Source organism: Mucor velutinosus (assembly GCF_035048745.1).
Source record: "Mucor velutinosus strain NIH1002 chromosome Unknown tig00001544, whole genome shotgun sequence".
Classification (NCBI taxonomy): domain Eukaryota; kingdom Fungi; phylum Mucoromycota; class Mucoromycetes; order Mucorales; family Mucoraceae; genus Mucor; species Mucor velutinosus.
Genome location: NW_027041908.1, coordinates 15,347 through 30,688, shown reverse-complemented (window position 1 = coordinate 30,688; position 15,342 = coordinate 15,347). Strand labels below are relative to the sequence as shown.

Sequence of the window (15,342 nt, the reverse complement as noted above, 5' to 3'; positions counted from 1 at the left end):
TTAGAAAAACAAATTAATTAATGACAAGAGCGAGACAAGCAGCAATAGCAAACATCAAACCACCAGTATAGGTAAGGGAATTAGCGTTACTGGGAGATTGAGTAGAAGCAGCAGCAGAGCCAGAAGCAGAAGCAGAGCCAGAGCCAGAGCCAGAAGAAGCAGTAGAGGAACCATCGGCATTGACACACATGCTGTTGTTCCAATTACCCACATTGTCAGCAAGAGTAACATCGATACATTGATACAATTCGCCATCACCACCATTATACACCACTTGAATCGTAGCATTAGCACCTGCCTTGGCTGCCGCGTTCTTGCTTAAATTATCCAGAGATAAACAAGCAGCTTGAGGGTAAGAACGAGAGCCAGTGGCGACTTGAACATTGGCAGTCGAGTTGGAGAAATCAGCCGTGGTAGGTGCGTTCTCTACCAATAAGTTGACGACGTAGGAATAGGAAGTATGGCCAGAACTGATTTCAACAAAACCGCCCTTCAAAGGGAATGGAGTACGTGTGCCAACAGTATCGAAGCCACCACAAGGTGCAGTGGGTTCTTTGGTTTCGTCAAACCCACGAGAATTGGGATAGGTGATAGTGTAATGAGCAAGCACGGATTGAAGAGAGACAAGCGCAACTACAAGAACTGCAATGCAAAGACGTTGAGACATTTTTCTTGATTAGTGTAATATAGAAAAAGAAGAAACAAATGAGGAAATGAAAAAAAAAGAGGCTGTCTGCTTTATAACAAGATGGAAGATGGGGGCCCTTCTTCTTTTCGTCCCGCCCCTGACCCCCAGCTTCCCCGCCATAATTCATAGTGTAACAAACACTAGTAGTCAACAATGAGAGGTTTTAGCTCGTATGCTTGAATTGATTGGGCCAATGCGCTTGTGTCTATAGCAGCAGTCTCTCTCCCCTTTTATATACGAGCCCAACAGCAACTCTCTTTCCTGCGATTTAACCCCCCCCCCTTATTCTCTATTACACATATACAAGATGGATATGATGGGCCATGATATGAGTTCGCAGGAAACACCTGCGAACATCAATGAACCCTATGCCAAAAACTTGATTACCATCATTGCATCTGTCATTGCATTTCTTACTGTACGACATGTGTTTATTTACATTTTCAACAAGACCACCATGTACTCGAAACTCGAAAACAAAATAATCAACACATTCTCTTACACTGCATTAAATGGTGCATCGCCTCCGTTGGGTGCTTTATTGGTCGTTTTGGCCCTGATATCTGCTGTATTACCACTGCTTTTATTAAATGTCGACTTGGCTGTCAATTCAAATCGTGCAGGCTTTTTGTGTCTCGTCATGGTGCCATTTTTGCTATCGTCGACTGGCAAGAATTCAGCCATCTCGTTGCTGACAGGCATCTCTAGTATCAAGCTCAACTTTTTGCATCGCATCCTTGGCATGGCCTTGTTTATATGTGCTACTGTTCACATGTCTACTATGATTTATGCGTGGTCTAAATTTCCCGCATTCCTCAAAGCTGAATTAGCATTGACCAAAGTGCAGTACGGCCTGGCTGGTTATGGATGTCTCTGTGTAGTCATTCTGGGCAGCATATGGCCTGTACGTCTCTTTTGTTATGAAGCATTTGTAGCAACTCACATACTGGGCATTGCTTTCATTGGCTGCATCGCTGTGCACACTCCTTATGCCATGCGCTACTTCTTTTCTGGTCTGGTGTGCTACTTGCTGAATCTGCTGGCTGTTTGGTTTGTCAAGACCTATGTGGCTCATGCTCGATTTGAGATTCTGCCTGAGGGATGCACCAAAGTCTCTATCCGACTGGCGAGTCCCATCAAGACACATCACATTGGACAGTACATTAACCTATGCATCCCTTCCATCTCTCCATTCCAATGGCATCCATTCACCATTACAAGTGTACAGCAGTCAAATGCAGCTTATCAAAACTCGATTGAAGTGTGTGTCTGCTCTCGTGGCAACTTTACTCGCTCCTTGTACAAGTGTGCGCTGCCAGATCAAGACATGCGCGTGTTTGTAAGTGGCCCATTTGGCAGCAAGGATATCCAAGCCGCTCGTGTGCTGGACACCTACTCCTCTGTTGTCATTGCATCTGGCGGCTCGGGTGTCACATTTGGTATGCGCTTGTTGCGTGAACTAACTGACACACTCGTCATGCAACAGGAGCAACAGGATGACAACAGCCATGCCTCTCTGCTGAACCATAACAAAACCAAGGACATTTACTTTTTCTGGTGTGTGCGACGTCCTTTGGAGATAGGATGGTTTCGCCAGGAGTTGGAGCAAATCAACTATCTCTACCATGCGCATGACCAGTTCCCCAACTTGCATATCAAGTTCCATATCACTGCTGGTGAAACACACGGCATGATCCAAGAATCGGCCTTGACTGAGAGCAGCGCCAACAACAAGGAAACGATCGACTCGGAAGATGCCACTACTGCCAATCATTATCAATTAGGTCCTAGAAAAGACATTGATGTCGTCTATGGATGTCGTTTCGATGCCCAGTCTGTGTTGGCCTCAGCGAATGGTGATGTGGGTGCTTTTGGTAAGTGCAGTAATGCAGCTGGTTTCTGTTTGCGTATGTTTACTAATCCAGAGTTTAGTGTGTGGTCCTACAAGCTTTAACGCCTCATTCAAAAATCAAGTAGCCTTGCATAGATCCAATGTACATCTCCACTGTGAGAGCTTTAGTTACTAGTAGAGAGTCATATAAACGCTATTAATTTATTTATTCATTCCTCTTTTCTGTACCAACAACCACTGTATTAAAATATTTTTATCACATGTAAAATAAGTATATCATGCTAAACGCTCTCTGTTTCTCCCTGTTGATGATGATGCACGTTGATAGCTTGTGGCACTAGTTCAAATTCTGGAATAGACACAATAGAGGAAGTATCCGATAAGCCAGATGGAGATGGAGGGGCTGATGCCGAAGAGAAATACAGCGATGATTGCGCATCACTTGTGCTGTGGAGTGACGGAGATCGTTCATTAGCTTCGTTGGGAGAGTGTGCTGTAGCACTATGACCTTTTGCTGTGGAATTGGAGGCAATACTCGCAGCATCGTCATCATCTTCTGATGGTTGGTGACCATGTTGAGGACTAAAGTAATCCATCAAGGCACTAGCGTCTTGTTCTGCGTCGCCTTCCTCCTCATCAGAATGATAGTAGAGATTATCATCGTCGTCTTCCATTTGAGGCGTAGCAGTGACAAAAGATTCAGCATCTGTGCTATACATCTCTTCTTCCACAATGACACCAGAAATAGGTGTGGATACATTGAATGTGGTTGTAGTGGGCAGTGGCGTGGAAGACTTGCTGTAAGCGGCCGGCTCATTGAACGACTCCTCTGTTCTGACAGATCGTAGACTCCTTGCTGGTGAGGACAGTGCGCCGACAGACGTGCCTCCAATGCTGATCTTTCGTGTGTCCATGTTCTGGCTATGACTGAGTCGCATCATGTGAACAGGATGCTGCTCCAACTCATCGAATGAGCTGGACGAGTTTCTCAGCACAAGATCCTCGTCCAGGGAAGACAGACTGACACCACTTGCGATATGTACCAACAGACGACACCACGTAACAAGCTCCTCCCTGGTTGATGTACGGAACACAGATATCTTGTCTCTTTGAAGCACGTTGGTGGAGGGCTTGCATATTTCAAATGTGTTGCTTGTATCGCCCGCGTATTCTGTCAAGACAGTGTGCAGTTTACTGAGATCGATGGAGGGCACAATGGTGGTGTTTGGTATGTAGATGGTCTTTTCAGGGGTCACTTTATCGTCCAGGCTAAACTGATGAAGGTAGCCACCTACACACACAGCAAAGGCGTTATTCTACAATGTTGCTTTTGCATACATCATCATATACCTTGACTGAGCACATAGTTCCTCTCAATAAACTGCTTTCGCACGCCAAATTTCCTCTCCATTTTCCCCTTCAACAATGTCATAACCAGAGGATGAAACTTGTTTGGATAGTTGATCTTGAGATAGTCTTTGGTAGGGTTCTTTTCATTGACAAAATTCGACTTGTTCTCTTGTACAAACTGATCCCAGCTCTGCTGTGGCATGATCTGATCCATCATCAACTCAAAAGGCGCAGTTTCCTTATCCTCAGATCCATCCCAAGCACTAGGAGATAGTACCTCGTAACAATATCTAATTGTGGGCTTGATCTGCTGAATGACTTGCTGCTCCAAATCTGCTGTCTCTTTCTGGATAGGTATCATAAGCAGCCTCAATCGATTTTCCTCGTCTACTTCGCGCTTCAACTGTCTCAACACCACTATAAACAGATACTTTGACATGAGATATGCGTGGTACAAATATATATAAATACGCTTGGTAACACTTACATAAATTTGCCACCCAGGGATCCATCTCGACTTGCTGTCCACTGAGTTTGTCTGCTTGCTTGCAGCAGCGGTTCAGGTGTGTCATTTTACTTCTTGTCACTTCTGCTCGACGTAGCAATTCATCCAGTACCAATGTAGGGTCATTCTTCAGTTGCTGCACTCTGTCCTTGACCTGTCTACGCAGTTTAAACAGAGTGGGTAAGTGATCTCGCTCTAGACATTTACTGAACGCTTGCTGTTCTGCTGCCATCTGCATCGTCAGTGCTCTGAATCCAGCTTGTATTGTGCGTATCGATGCATTGACATTGTCTGGCAGACTTTGATCCACATGTGGATAGGCTTTCTGGGAAAATCCACGGCTACTCACCAGACTGATCTTTGCTACTTCTTCCACCCAGCTGGTGACAGATTTTAGACACTGATGCCATGTCTCTAGTCTACTGATGATGAAGTCAGCTCGATTCAGGCTGGCGTTGTTGGGTGCAGGATGGTGGCTTGTAGTGGTTGTTTGGCTGGTAGATTTCGTGTTGGTGGTGAGCACAGAACCATTGCTCCCGTATTTTCGTGGCGGATGAGGTAACTGTAGCGGCGTTGATGTGGAGGATGTCAATTGAATGCGTTGTTTATCAGATTGAGCATCAAACATAAAGTCGCTGCCCGAAGATGAAGAGGATGATCGAGTCAATTTGGATGATTTCGGAAGCGATGCAATGGTGGTTAGACTTTTAGAGGCTTTCAGAGTATCCGGTCTCTTTGGCTGCTTGTCAAAATGTTCAGTGAATCGACTACGGTAATTGGATTTGAGGGGAGGCGGTGGGGCAGAGAGAAATAAAGAGGCATCACTGTTGCTGCTGTTGGGAGGAATAGACGATGTTTCACTGGGCGACAAGGAGTGGGTAGACTGGTTTGAGCTATGCGTTGATATTTGATCCATTGCGGATAACGTTCGCAATCTGCTCTTGTTTGGTCTGCGAGGTGGCATTGGCGAAGGACTTGTTGGTGGGCTGGGCGTTGGCGATAGAACGTCTGCCATGGCAGCAAGAGTAAAGAAGAGAGAAAGAGGTGCTCTTGAAAGAAATAAGATTATTGTTAATAAAGGAAATTACATTCATGTTGCACTTGCACAACATCAAACTGAGCATCTGTTGTATTGGGATTTCCCAACAAGATTTGAGCGAGATCAGGATTGCTCGTTCTTCATGTGCTGGATGTCGTTTTAGTGTAGAAAACACACTGTGGATAGCATGTGTAATGATGATTTGAAAAGTGCATGACAATGTATAGCAAAGTCAAAGGAGAGAAAGACCAGCCAAGATTGCTCAAGCACACCGCCTCATTATCACGCGACTTGCACACACTCTTGAAATCAGGATGATGACAGCGTCACAGGCTATTCTGGATGCCTCCAAACTAGAGTGTAACGCTTCTGGCTCTTTCATGTGATTTTGAGCAAATCTTTGAGGAATGTGTTAATACACCATTTGTAGTGGGATCTTTATGACTAAAAAGCTTGGAAAAAAATGCAATGATTTTATTCTAAAGGCTTTATCGAAAGCCAAATCGAATGTTGTATTAGACCCACTGTCGCACAATTCGTCTCCAATTCAAACTACTGGAAAAAGATGACCTAAAGTTTATTCCATTTTTTCGATACTAGACTGATAACAAAACGCACGGATGTTTGGTATATAATAAGCTTTTCTTTTCTTTTTTGCCCCCCTCATCATTTATATCTCCTTCTTTTCTTTCTGTCTTACACATACAAAGAAGACCATGTCTGATTTTTCGATATTTCTTGGTGGTGAAAACCGAGTCGTTTTACCATTCTTTGCCTACCCTGCACTAGTAGCTGCCCCTACACTGGCACTGGCATTAGGCGTCATTGTGCCAACTGACAGGTTGCCAAGTATTTTCAAGCAAATTTTATCAATCCCACTATTACTAGCCGTTTTCATGATTCCTTTTGGATTCACAAACGGAAACAAAAGTAAGTTGTTGGGTTCTACATTCCTTGTGTGTACATGTGTGCTAAACAAGCCATTTTACCCCTTCATTTAGTTGCCGACCTCATTGCTGGAGTATCATCTTACAACCTCTTTCTTCGTTTTCTGGAGTTGTATTGGGTTGGGCCATTAGTGCAAGACAGACCAGTCTATGCTACCATGGAGAGCTTGTGGATTGATTTTTGGTGCTGTTTACGCACTTTTCCTAAACCAGCTAAAAAGGATACGCCAGAATTGAAAAAGGGACAAGTGAAAGTATATAAAAAGGACAAGGTAAGAATTAGTTCAAAGGGGGGGAAAGCGAGAGAGAGAGAGAGGAAGGGAGATTGGTCTATACGTGATAAACTCAACAGTATCATCATTACCCAACCTAGAAATTCTACCACATCATCTTGTATTTGACGGGTCATATAATTGTCACTGATGTAGTGGCAAGTTGGGCTGCTTCATTTACTGGCGAGGAAGTGCATCGTATGAGTATAGAGAAACCAGCTGTGTTCTTTGTCTTTTTCGCATTTGCCACCATTATCTTGAATGCTGTTTTTAACTGTGTGGGCTATATTCTTCATTTATTCTATTGTATCTTTGTGGAAGGCGGATCTTACTCATCAGAGCAATGGCGTTCGCTCATAAATAATCCCATCTTGTCAAGCTCTCTGGATGAACTTTGGTCTCATCGCTGGCATCAATTGTTCAAATCAACATGGCTCGCATTCCCATTCAGACCTGTCCGCATCTTGGTAGAACGTGCTCTCACCAAGCGTGTCAAGCATGCCAAGTCAGTCGCCTTTCTATTGGCCTCCATCTCGGTATTTGTTGCCTCTGCACTGATGCATGAATATGTCATTGCTGCCAATATAGGTTTGCCTATCTACAAGCGTGTATTTGCAGGTGAGCAGTGTATCTTTTTTATTGGACACGGCATTGGCGTCTTTTTTGAGCATTTGGTGCACATGTTGATCATTCCCAAACTGCCAAAAAGCTTCAAGGAATCCGTGCTCTATGAAATCTTGGGCCACGTATGGACAGCCACATTTGGCTACTTTACCTTCTACTGGATTGCCAATGGATTCATGTCTTGGGGATTCCAATTTGACAACCCATTGACATTTTCAAAGCCATACATTGTCAATTTTGTCCAAGCTCATCCTCGTCTGCTTGCCAACTGGGGAAGCCATGTTTAATCATACTCCTAGATTTTTTTCTTATACCATATTTTTCCTATCATTACACCCTATTCAATATTAAATAAATTATATCGTATCATCAACTATATTTGACAGAGAAGCTTCATGTCGAGTGGGCAATTCAAGTTCAAAGAGTGACACTCCATACGAAATTTACTATTTTTTTCAACCCCTTTGCAATCACAGCCACTCATGCTCGGCTGAAGTAGGTATCAGTAAAAATGGCTTTTATACATTAGTGAGGAAAATATTTCTAACTTTACTGCTAGCATAAATACAAGTAATAGTTAGATTGTCTTGAGATGCTCCAATGCGAGTTCTTAAAGGTTGGGATCATCCTACAGTTCAGAAAACCGTTCAAGCCCCTTCAAAAAATGACAGCTACAATGCCATTATCATTGCATCACGTCACTGCTGGGCTACCACACACACACACACACCGTATGGCGATGTCTCCTCTTTAAAACCCCATTTTCCACATCTCTGTGTTTACTCTTTTCATTCACACACACACACACTCTCTCTCTCATACTTTATTTATTCCATACGATGGCACAAAATATCCTACGCACATCCACCACCAAAAGAGTCTGCTTAGCTTCTACCACTAACAGCACCAAACATTGGCTTGATGCACGATCCTTTAGCAGCAAAACAACGGGTTGGTTTAGACGATTCTTGAGCCCTGCTGAAGAAAAGAAGCTTTACTTTGGCATCACCAGTTCATTTCGTGAAAAACTCGTTGAACAATCCAACAAGAGCGCACAGACCTACAGCAATATCATTGAACACGCCATCTTGAGTGCAAAACCAGTGCCGTCCAAATTAACAAAGACAGGCATGCTTTCATTTGCACGCATTGAGCAACTCAAATTGGATCTGGACGCAGCAGGAAAACAAAGAGACATAAAGCGACTGAATGAATTGGAGATGGAAATGAATAGTGCAGATCTAAAGACAGTGACCATGTACAATCGACTGATTCGTGCGTATATATGGAGCGATTCGTTGGAATCTGCTCAACATGTTTTGGATTCGTTTGAACATGGTGGCATGGTGCCGACAACAAGAACATTCACTTATCTTATCCAAGCTTACCTCAAACAGAATGATCTACAAGCAGCGAAACAGCTGGTGGAACAAATGCAACATCTTTCTCTACTGAAGCTGCGAAACAACTTTGACTGCAGCATCATGTTGAAATACTATCAGGCTGCTGGAGACACACATGCGATTGAATATTTATGGCGTGATATGATGTTGCACGCAGATGTCATTAAACCGGGCCCTGGGTTATTCACGCAGTATTTGGAGTATCTACATGTCAAGAAGGATTTGAATACCATCACACAACTAGCGCATGATTTCTTGCTGCTGCTGCACAGCCAACAACCGTTGAATCCACATCAATACGTCACATGGATGAAGGCTGTCAAAGCAATAGCTACTACCACCAATACCCCGCAAGCAGAGCACCTATTATTTCATCTCATCAAGAACGCACCACCCAAGATTTCATGGGACAAGGCAAAGGATGCCATGCAGCAAATCGTCGCATCTTATTTGGCGCAAGAACAGGAACTCAAGGCTGTGGCATTTTATTACAAGCTGGGTAAATTGGGCGTGCCTGATACAGCATTTGAGCCTCAAATGGTGTACTCCATTGAAGCAGTACTACAACGCATAGAGGAAAAAAATAGATTAACAACATTGGAGGAGAACAAGGCGGTGTTGGCAGAATTAGAGGGATTGATATTAGCTAAAGTTTAGCCCTTTTATTGCTACTGGACGTAGTGAAGTGGTCCACTAATAAACTGTTGTATCTGTCAGGCTGTTCTTCAGGAATGGCATGACCGCTTCCTTCAAACAGCTCAAATCGTGCTGCATCTTGCAGTATTTTCTTCATGTGATACGAGTATTCAGGACGAACCAAGTTATCAAAGGTGCCTGTGACAATCATGATGGGAAGGCCACTGGATTTAATATTGATGAGGCGCTCATCAGACACATAGTGGCGCAAACAAGCTGCTGTTTGGCCTAAATTGCCATGCAGTGGCTGGCGACGAGATCGTCTGATGTGACCTATGAAGCCGTGGATGGCCAATTCTCTGTTTGTGTCGTATTCTTTTTGTACCAATGGTTTTTGATCGAGCCACTCTTTGGGATACACTAGCTCAATGGCTGCATTCAATTGATCTTTGGGGTCTCGATAAAACAGTGCAATTTTAGACAGTGTTGATATAGCTGTCCACTATGTAAATGAACACATTCAATGGTACGTATACTTTGGCAAAGGCCAACAACGGACTTACTGTGGGCAAGTTTCTTCTGGCTGTTGTGCTCGTTAATGTCAATGATTGAAACCGAGTTGGCTCAGCATCTGCCATCTCCAATGAAATCATACCCCCCATTGAGATGCCAACTAGATGAACATTACTTCTCCATTGGAAGTGGTCTAGTAGCTCGAGTGCGTCGACTGCCATTTGAGAGGTCCTGCAAGGACATGCTGGGATGATTAGTTTATCTTTTTTTTATCCATATGATATGACATACGAGTATAGACCAATAGGTGCATCTGTGTGCCAATGGATGAGAATGATAGATTTCTTTACATGACAATATGACGTACCTGAAAATCCCATGCCTCTGTTATCAAACACAATGACTGTATAATCTCCACTTTCTGCTAAATATTTTGTCTATGTAGACATCTTGTTAGATCAATACACTTGATGAGCTACATATACTTTGTATCGCATCTACCATACCTGGTGATCCCAAGCACTGCAAGGTGTACTCAAACCTGTTGACACTATGTATGAGTATAAAGGTGCAAATCAATCAGTGATAACATTACCCATGACAAGAAGGACGTGCTCAGGGCCACTTCCATGCATTTCATAATATAGTTTGATGGGTGCAAATTGTCGACTATGACCAACCTCAACATGGCCTTTTTCGCGAAGAGTATTCAAGTGTTTCATTTCCTCAAGGTTTAATCAAAAAAGAAAAATGCATTGAATACAACTTTGTAGGCTCTATCATCAAATACTTGACAAAATGAGTGGGGTAAATTAGTGTTGTACAAACAGAAAATAATCATATGAAATATTCTGGCAACAAGTGTTTACAGCAATTATGAATGCCATGATATATACTACAAGACGGTTGAATTTGCATTGTCAGCTCTAGTACATCCACTTCACGTGAACTTTAGGAATTAACGTATTGCGCGTTTACACGTATCAGATATACCAGCATTAAGAAGCTGATTTCATATGGTGCCCCAATTCCGAGTCAAGCAGATGACAGGAACTACACCTACAGTCGCCAATCATATAATGATATAAAGGAGCCACATATGCTCCATGTGAATGTTCAAAAGTACAAATGCCCAGTATAACTCATCAATACTCATTAATCCAACATCGAATGTTGCGATCTACCTGACAAAATGACAATGTTTGCGTAACCTAATTTTATTTGTAAGAAAAATATCTATTATGGAATACTTCATGCTTGATAAAAACATAGCAAAGCTATTACAGTATACATATAAATGTGTAGATGGTTAGCCGTTCCAGTAAGGAATCGTTTCCAGTAGCACCACGAGGAGGTTCATCTACATGCTACCAACTGTACTCGAAATTTGACCCTATAGCCTGCTTACCACAATAGCTATAAAGTGGCACTACATCGGCAAGCCCTGAAGCTTGGAGTATATAGCACAACTCCTAACCCTACATGACTATTTAATCTCTAGCCGGTTACCGTGAAAGAAGAATTAAACAAGCACATTGAGCGGAGAGGTCGCAAGTCCATTGAATGGAGAGCAACCAGGTCACAGTGACCCAGGATGACAACTCGCCGTATGCAAAGAGCAACGTAATGCAAGCAACTAGGTATGTTAACCAAAAGTTCGTCAAGAAAAATCTTGATATATGTGGCAAAGCTATTTTTTGATGAACTCTCAAGAGAGATTTCAGGAAAAAGGCGCCTCTTGATGGAAATTTTGTAGAGAGAAAAAGCTTCTAGTTTTAGATGTCCTTCGATCAATCGATTGAAAGATAGACGATTCCAAGGTAAGAAGTTGGGATGAAAGCTTTTAGTTTCATTTCGAAACAAATTTCTTGATCAATTTATCGAAAAAAGGCGATCCAATAGAACGAAGCCTCAAAGAGTCAATGTTCGTTCGATACATCCCTTTGATCAACTCCTTGAGAAATAGATGATCCAAAAGAAGCAAGCCTCAACTAGAGCCATCGTTCATCTGACGTTCCCTTGATCAATTGCTTGAAGAATAGACTTGTCAGATATACTAGGAAGTCTCTGGATTCTGAGAGAAAACTTCTAATTTTGGATGTCCCTCTATCAATTGCTCGAAGAATAGACGTTCCAAGGTAAGAAGTGGGGGGGGGGGCGAAAGCTTTTGATTTCATATCGAAAAGATTCGTTCATCAATTCCTTGAAGAATAGACGATCTTGTCCAACAAAGTCTCAATAAGAGTCATTGGTCATCCGATACATCATTCCTTATTCAGATCCTTGACTTACAAACGATTCAAAAGAAACAAGCCTCAACTAGAGCCATCGTTCATCTGACGTTCCCTTGATCAATTGCTTGAAGAATAGACTTGTCAGATATACTAGGAAGTCTCTGGATTCTGAGAGAAAACTTCTAATTTTGGATGTCCCTCTATCAATTGCTCGAAGAATAGACGTTCCAAGGTAAGAAGTGGGGGGGGGCGAAAGCTTTTGATTTCATATCGAAAAGATTCGTTCATCAATTCCTTGAAGAATAGACGATCTTGTCCAACAAAGTCTCAATAAGAGTCATTGGTCATCCGATACATCATTCCTTATTCAGATCCTTGACTTACAAACGATTCAAAAGAAACAAGCCTCAACTAGAGCCATCGTTCATCCGACATATCCCTTGACCAATTCCTTGAAGAGTAACGATCTTGCCCAACAAAGCCTCAGCAAGAGTCATTGTTCATCCGATACGTTATCCTTAATCAGATCCTTGAAGAATAGATCAATGCCAAATATACTAGGAAGTTTCTAGTACATATACAAGATGTATACAGGATATCCCAAACGCACTACCGCATGTAGTCGCATTCGGTCCATAGGCCAAGTTTAGAGACTATCCAGTTTGTACCTTCTCTGATTACTACGGCGCTGTATCATCCTCCAAAATCACCTACGGGAGGCCGGTCAACTAACCATTCACCAGAAAAGGGGCAGATATCACTGAAAGAAAATCCATAGCTTGATTTCCTCGCCAATGACTGTAGGGTCTTTTAGCTACTTTACAATGTTCCAGTGCTCTAGCGCCTAGGCAAGCAGACCTATCTACCATAATTCAAAGTCCCGAGCCACCGACACAAAGAATCTGGGCTGACCATAAGACTGGATTGCTGACTTGCACTTTCAACGAAAATAGGGGCTCCAAAAAGAAGAACTACTATCTGTGAAGAAGAAGCGAAAAAGGAAAAAAAGGGCGGGAGGGGAGGAGTTTGACATATTTGACACTGTGAGAAAGTGCGAGTCACCTAAACAGGCTATTAATGAACTGTTTATTGTTTTACTTGCGCCAAATGTCGACCAATGTACGTAAAAGGACTTTAAATAAAGCAATACAATTGCCCTACAAAAAAAAAACAAATGTCGACCAAGACAAAATTGGCAGTAATTAACAGGTAATGAATTCTGAAACTTGTAACATGAAAACATTTCGCATGAAAATGAGTCTCCTTGAACTGGAATTCGGAAATCAGTATTTCTTTTAAGTTTTTATTAGCCTAAACAGGATGAGCAGCAGTGTAATAATATAACAGTTTCATTTGAATACTATTAGCGCTTTCTGGTGACCTTGGAATGTAGTGCGAAACAATGATTCATTTTCATGAGAGATTTGGATGCAGCCAAACCGAAAAACCGGTTTTTAGTGTATACTCTCACAGTGTCAATAATCGTACTGCTTGTTTCGGTGACACACATTTGAGTTGCACGTAAAGTAGTCGTTCCTCTTACAATTCAGTCATGGTATTACAACAAATGTTAAAAGATAAAATCATCGAAAAACGATACATTTATTTACTGTTTGTAAAGAGTGAATAAAATCAGGCAAAAAAAGACCCAATTGATTGATATATTCCTTTTAATGCCACAAACTATCTCTTTGCGTATTTTGATTTCTTGGAAGCAGGAGCAGGAGCAGGAGGAGGAGGAATAGTTGTAGTGTTGATGGTAGTAGCTAATTGTTGAAATTGTCGTTGCTGTTGTAGTTTCATCTCTCCAAGAATGTCGTGAATATTTTGCAAGACAGAAATCTGCATTTGCAGAAAGTCTTGCTGATTTCGAACAATGATGGAGCCATCCTTAATAATTTGTTCAATTGTCTTTACATGTTCAGTAATTCTTTTGATATTGTGTTCTGCCATGATAGAAAAGTAAGAAGAAAGAAAGCGACTTATTGAAGATGTGGGCAAGATTTGTGGTATTTATACAGTATATATAAACATTTTAAACCACTTTTGTCTTACGCCGAGTATAATCAACATTCATGCTTGATTGATTTCCAGACACGCATCGTATTCTTTATCTTTTTTTTTTTGGTTGCATGTGTCTGCTTTGCCATGTGCCACTTGTTGATGAATCTATTTTTTGGTATAGTTATGGAAGGCAATGAGAATTAATTAGCTGTCAACTGCACCCTAAGCAAAAAAACAAAAGGGCCTCTCAAGTACAGACTACCAGGCTAGCTCACCTGCGATAAATCCCTAGCAAATGATTACTCCATTGAGACGATATATAAAGGGCGTACGGCCTGATCAGTATGCTCAGGCGTGAGCAATATCAATTGTCGAATAACCTTTAGGAACCACTCAGGTCGGCTTGTTTCATATAGCAGGATAAGTCTCAACCTCTTGACCTTGAGGATGTTGATACCCCTCAGACATTCGTGCACATACGTCATGCAAGTATAGATATAATGTGATAAAACAATCAACATTTATGCTGCTACAAAACAGAAGCTGAGCATGGAGAAAGCGAGCGTAGCCTAGAACGCATGCTTGTTTGTATCACTTACGTAAGCAATATATTTAGAATATGTACACGAACTAGAAACTTGACCTTCAAGACATCCTCGTAGGGAAAGGTTATGTAGCCCTTTTTTAAAGCACCAATCTTAATGGTTGCTCTTTGAAAATCACAACTAGATGAAAAGAGAAGTATGGTTGGGGTGTTTTCAAACAGGCTAATTGGTTGGAAGTTACAGAAAAAATCAAAATTTCGTCTGGAGTGTAACTAACTGCAGGTATAAATTATTTTATAGAGTGTAACTGGCATATACAGTATAAGCATAGCCACAGCAGGTAACATGACAGCCTGCCATTGAAATGGACATTTCTCTTCTATTCAGACAAAGTAAATCGTGGATATGTATATGTCACTAGTAGTAGAATTTTTTTTCATAAATGTATTTTTAAAATGGTAGTGCTTCTCATTAATTCAGATGCCAGACCAGGAGATTCCGCATGTCGAAGTTTAAAATAGCCTAATAATACTACGGATTTTGTTGACTACTTATCATTAGGCGAACTCAGGTATGGAGTGTAACTTCTATAGAACATTTGAAAATAAAAATACAATAAAGGGTTGATGGTAACAACCTCTACCGCTTGTCATAACATCTTGCTGTAGACGTCGTTTGAGCCAGTGAGTTGAGCCATCTCTTAGAGCCAAATTTTAGTGGATGAGCATGC

At 41.8% G+C, this 15,342-nt stretch overlaps 7 protein-coding genes across 7 annotated transcripts; 3 read left to right on the top strand and 4 right to left on the bottom strand.

The window, feature by feature from the left end:
* Positions 1-13: 13 nt before the first annotated feature.
* On the bottom strand, positions 14-667 carry RIX7 (Ribosome biogenesis ATPase rix7; the record flags this gene model as incomplete). The annotated part of the gene is made up of 1 exon (XM_064824615.1): positions 14-667. The coding sequence occupies one exon, from the start codon at positions 665-667 to the stop codon at positions 14-16; it is 654 nt and encodes a 217-aa protein (XP_064679992.1).
* A 328-nt stretch (positions 668-995) lies between these two features.
* RPL20B_1 (60S ribosomal protein L20B) lies at positions 996-2,715 on the top strand (the record flags this gene model as incomplete). Its single annotated transcript, XM_064824614.1, has 2 exons — positions 996-2,562; positions 2,621-2,715. 2 exons carry the CDS (start codon positions 996-998, stop codon positions 2,713-2,715), a joined length of 1,662 nt encoding a protein of 553 aa, XP_064679991.1.
* A 106-nt stretch (positions 2,716-2,821) lies between these two features.
* Positions 2,822-5,410, bottom strand: rpl8_2 (60S ribosomal protein L8; the record flags this gene model as incomplete). The annotated part of the gene is made up of 3 exons (XM_064824613.1): positions 2,822-3,831; positions 3,891-4,307; positions 4,378-5,410. The coding sequence occupies 3 exons, from the start codon at positions 5,408-5,410 to the stop codon at positions 2,822-2,824; spliced, it is 2,460 nt and encodes an 819-aa protein (XP_064679990.1).
* A 740-nt stretch (positions 5,411-6,150) lies between these two features.
* ATC70_005317 (uncharacterized protein) lies at positions 6,151-7,564 on the top strand (the record flags this gene model as incomplete). Its single annotated transcript, XM_064824612.1, has 3 exons — positions 6,151-6,364; positions 6,436-6,653; positions 6,755-7,564. The coding sequence occupies 3 exons, from the start codon at positions 6,151-6,153 to the stop codon at positions 7,562-7,564; spliced, it is 1,242 nt and encodes a 413-aa protein (XP_064679989.1).
* Positions 7,565-8,116: 552 nt separating this feature from the next.
* ATC70_005316 (uncharacterized protein) lies at positions 8,117-9,337 on the top strand (the record flags this gene model as incomplete). The annotated part of the gene is made up of 1 exon (XM_064824611.1): positions 8,117-9,337. One exon carries the CDS (start codon positions 8,117-8,119, stop codon positions 9,335-9,337), a length of 1,221 nt encoding a protein of 406 aa, XP_064679988.1.
* Positions 9,338-9,373: 36 nt separating this feature from the next.
* On the bottom strand, positions 9,374-10,551 carry ATC70_005315 (uncharacterized protein; the record flags this gene model as incomplete). Its single annotated transcript, XM_064824610.1, has 7 exons — positions 9,374-9,448; positions 9,498-9,818; positions 9,880-10,060; positions 10,121-10,142; positions 10,197-10,266; positions 10,336-10,370; positions 10,425-10,551. The coding sequence occupies 7 exons, from the start codon at positions 10,549-10,551 to the stop codon at positions 9,374-9,376; spliced, it is 831 nt and encodes a 276-aa protein (XP_064679987.1).
* Positions 10,552-13,746: 3,195 nt separating this feature from the next.
* Positions 13,747-14,016, bottom strand: ATC70_005314 (Peptidase M20 domain-containing protein 2; the record flags this gene model as incomplete). Its single annotated transcript, XM_064824609.1, has 1 exon — positions 13,747-14,016. The coding sequence occupies one exon, from the start codon at positions 14,014-14,016 to the stop codon at positions 13,747-13,749; it is 270 nt and encodes an 89-aa protein (XP_064679986.1).
* Between the last annotated feature and the right edge of the window lie 1,326 nt (positions 14,017-15,342).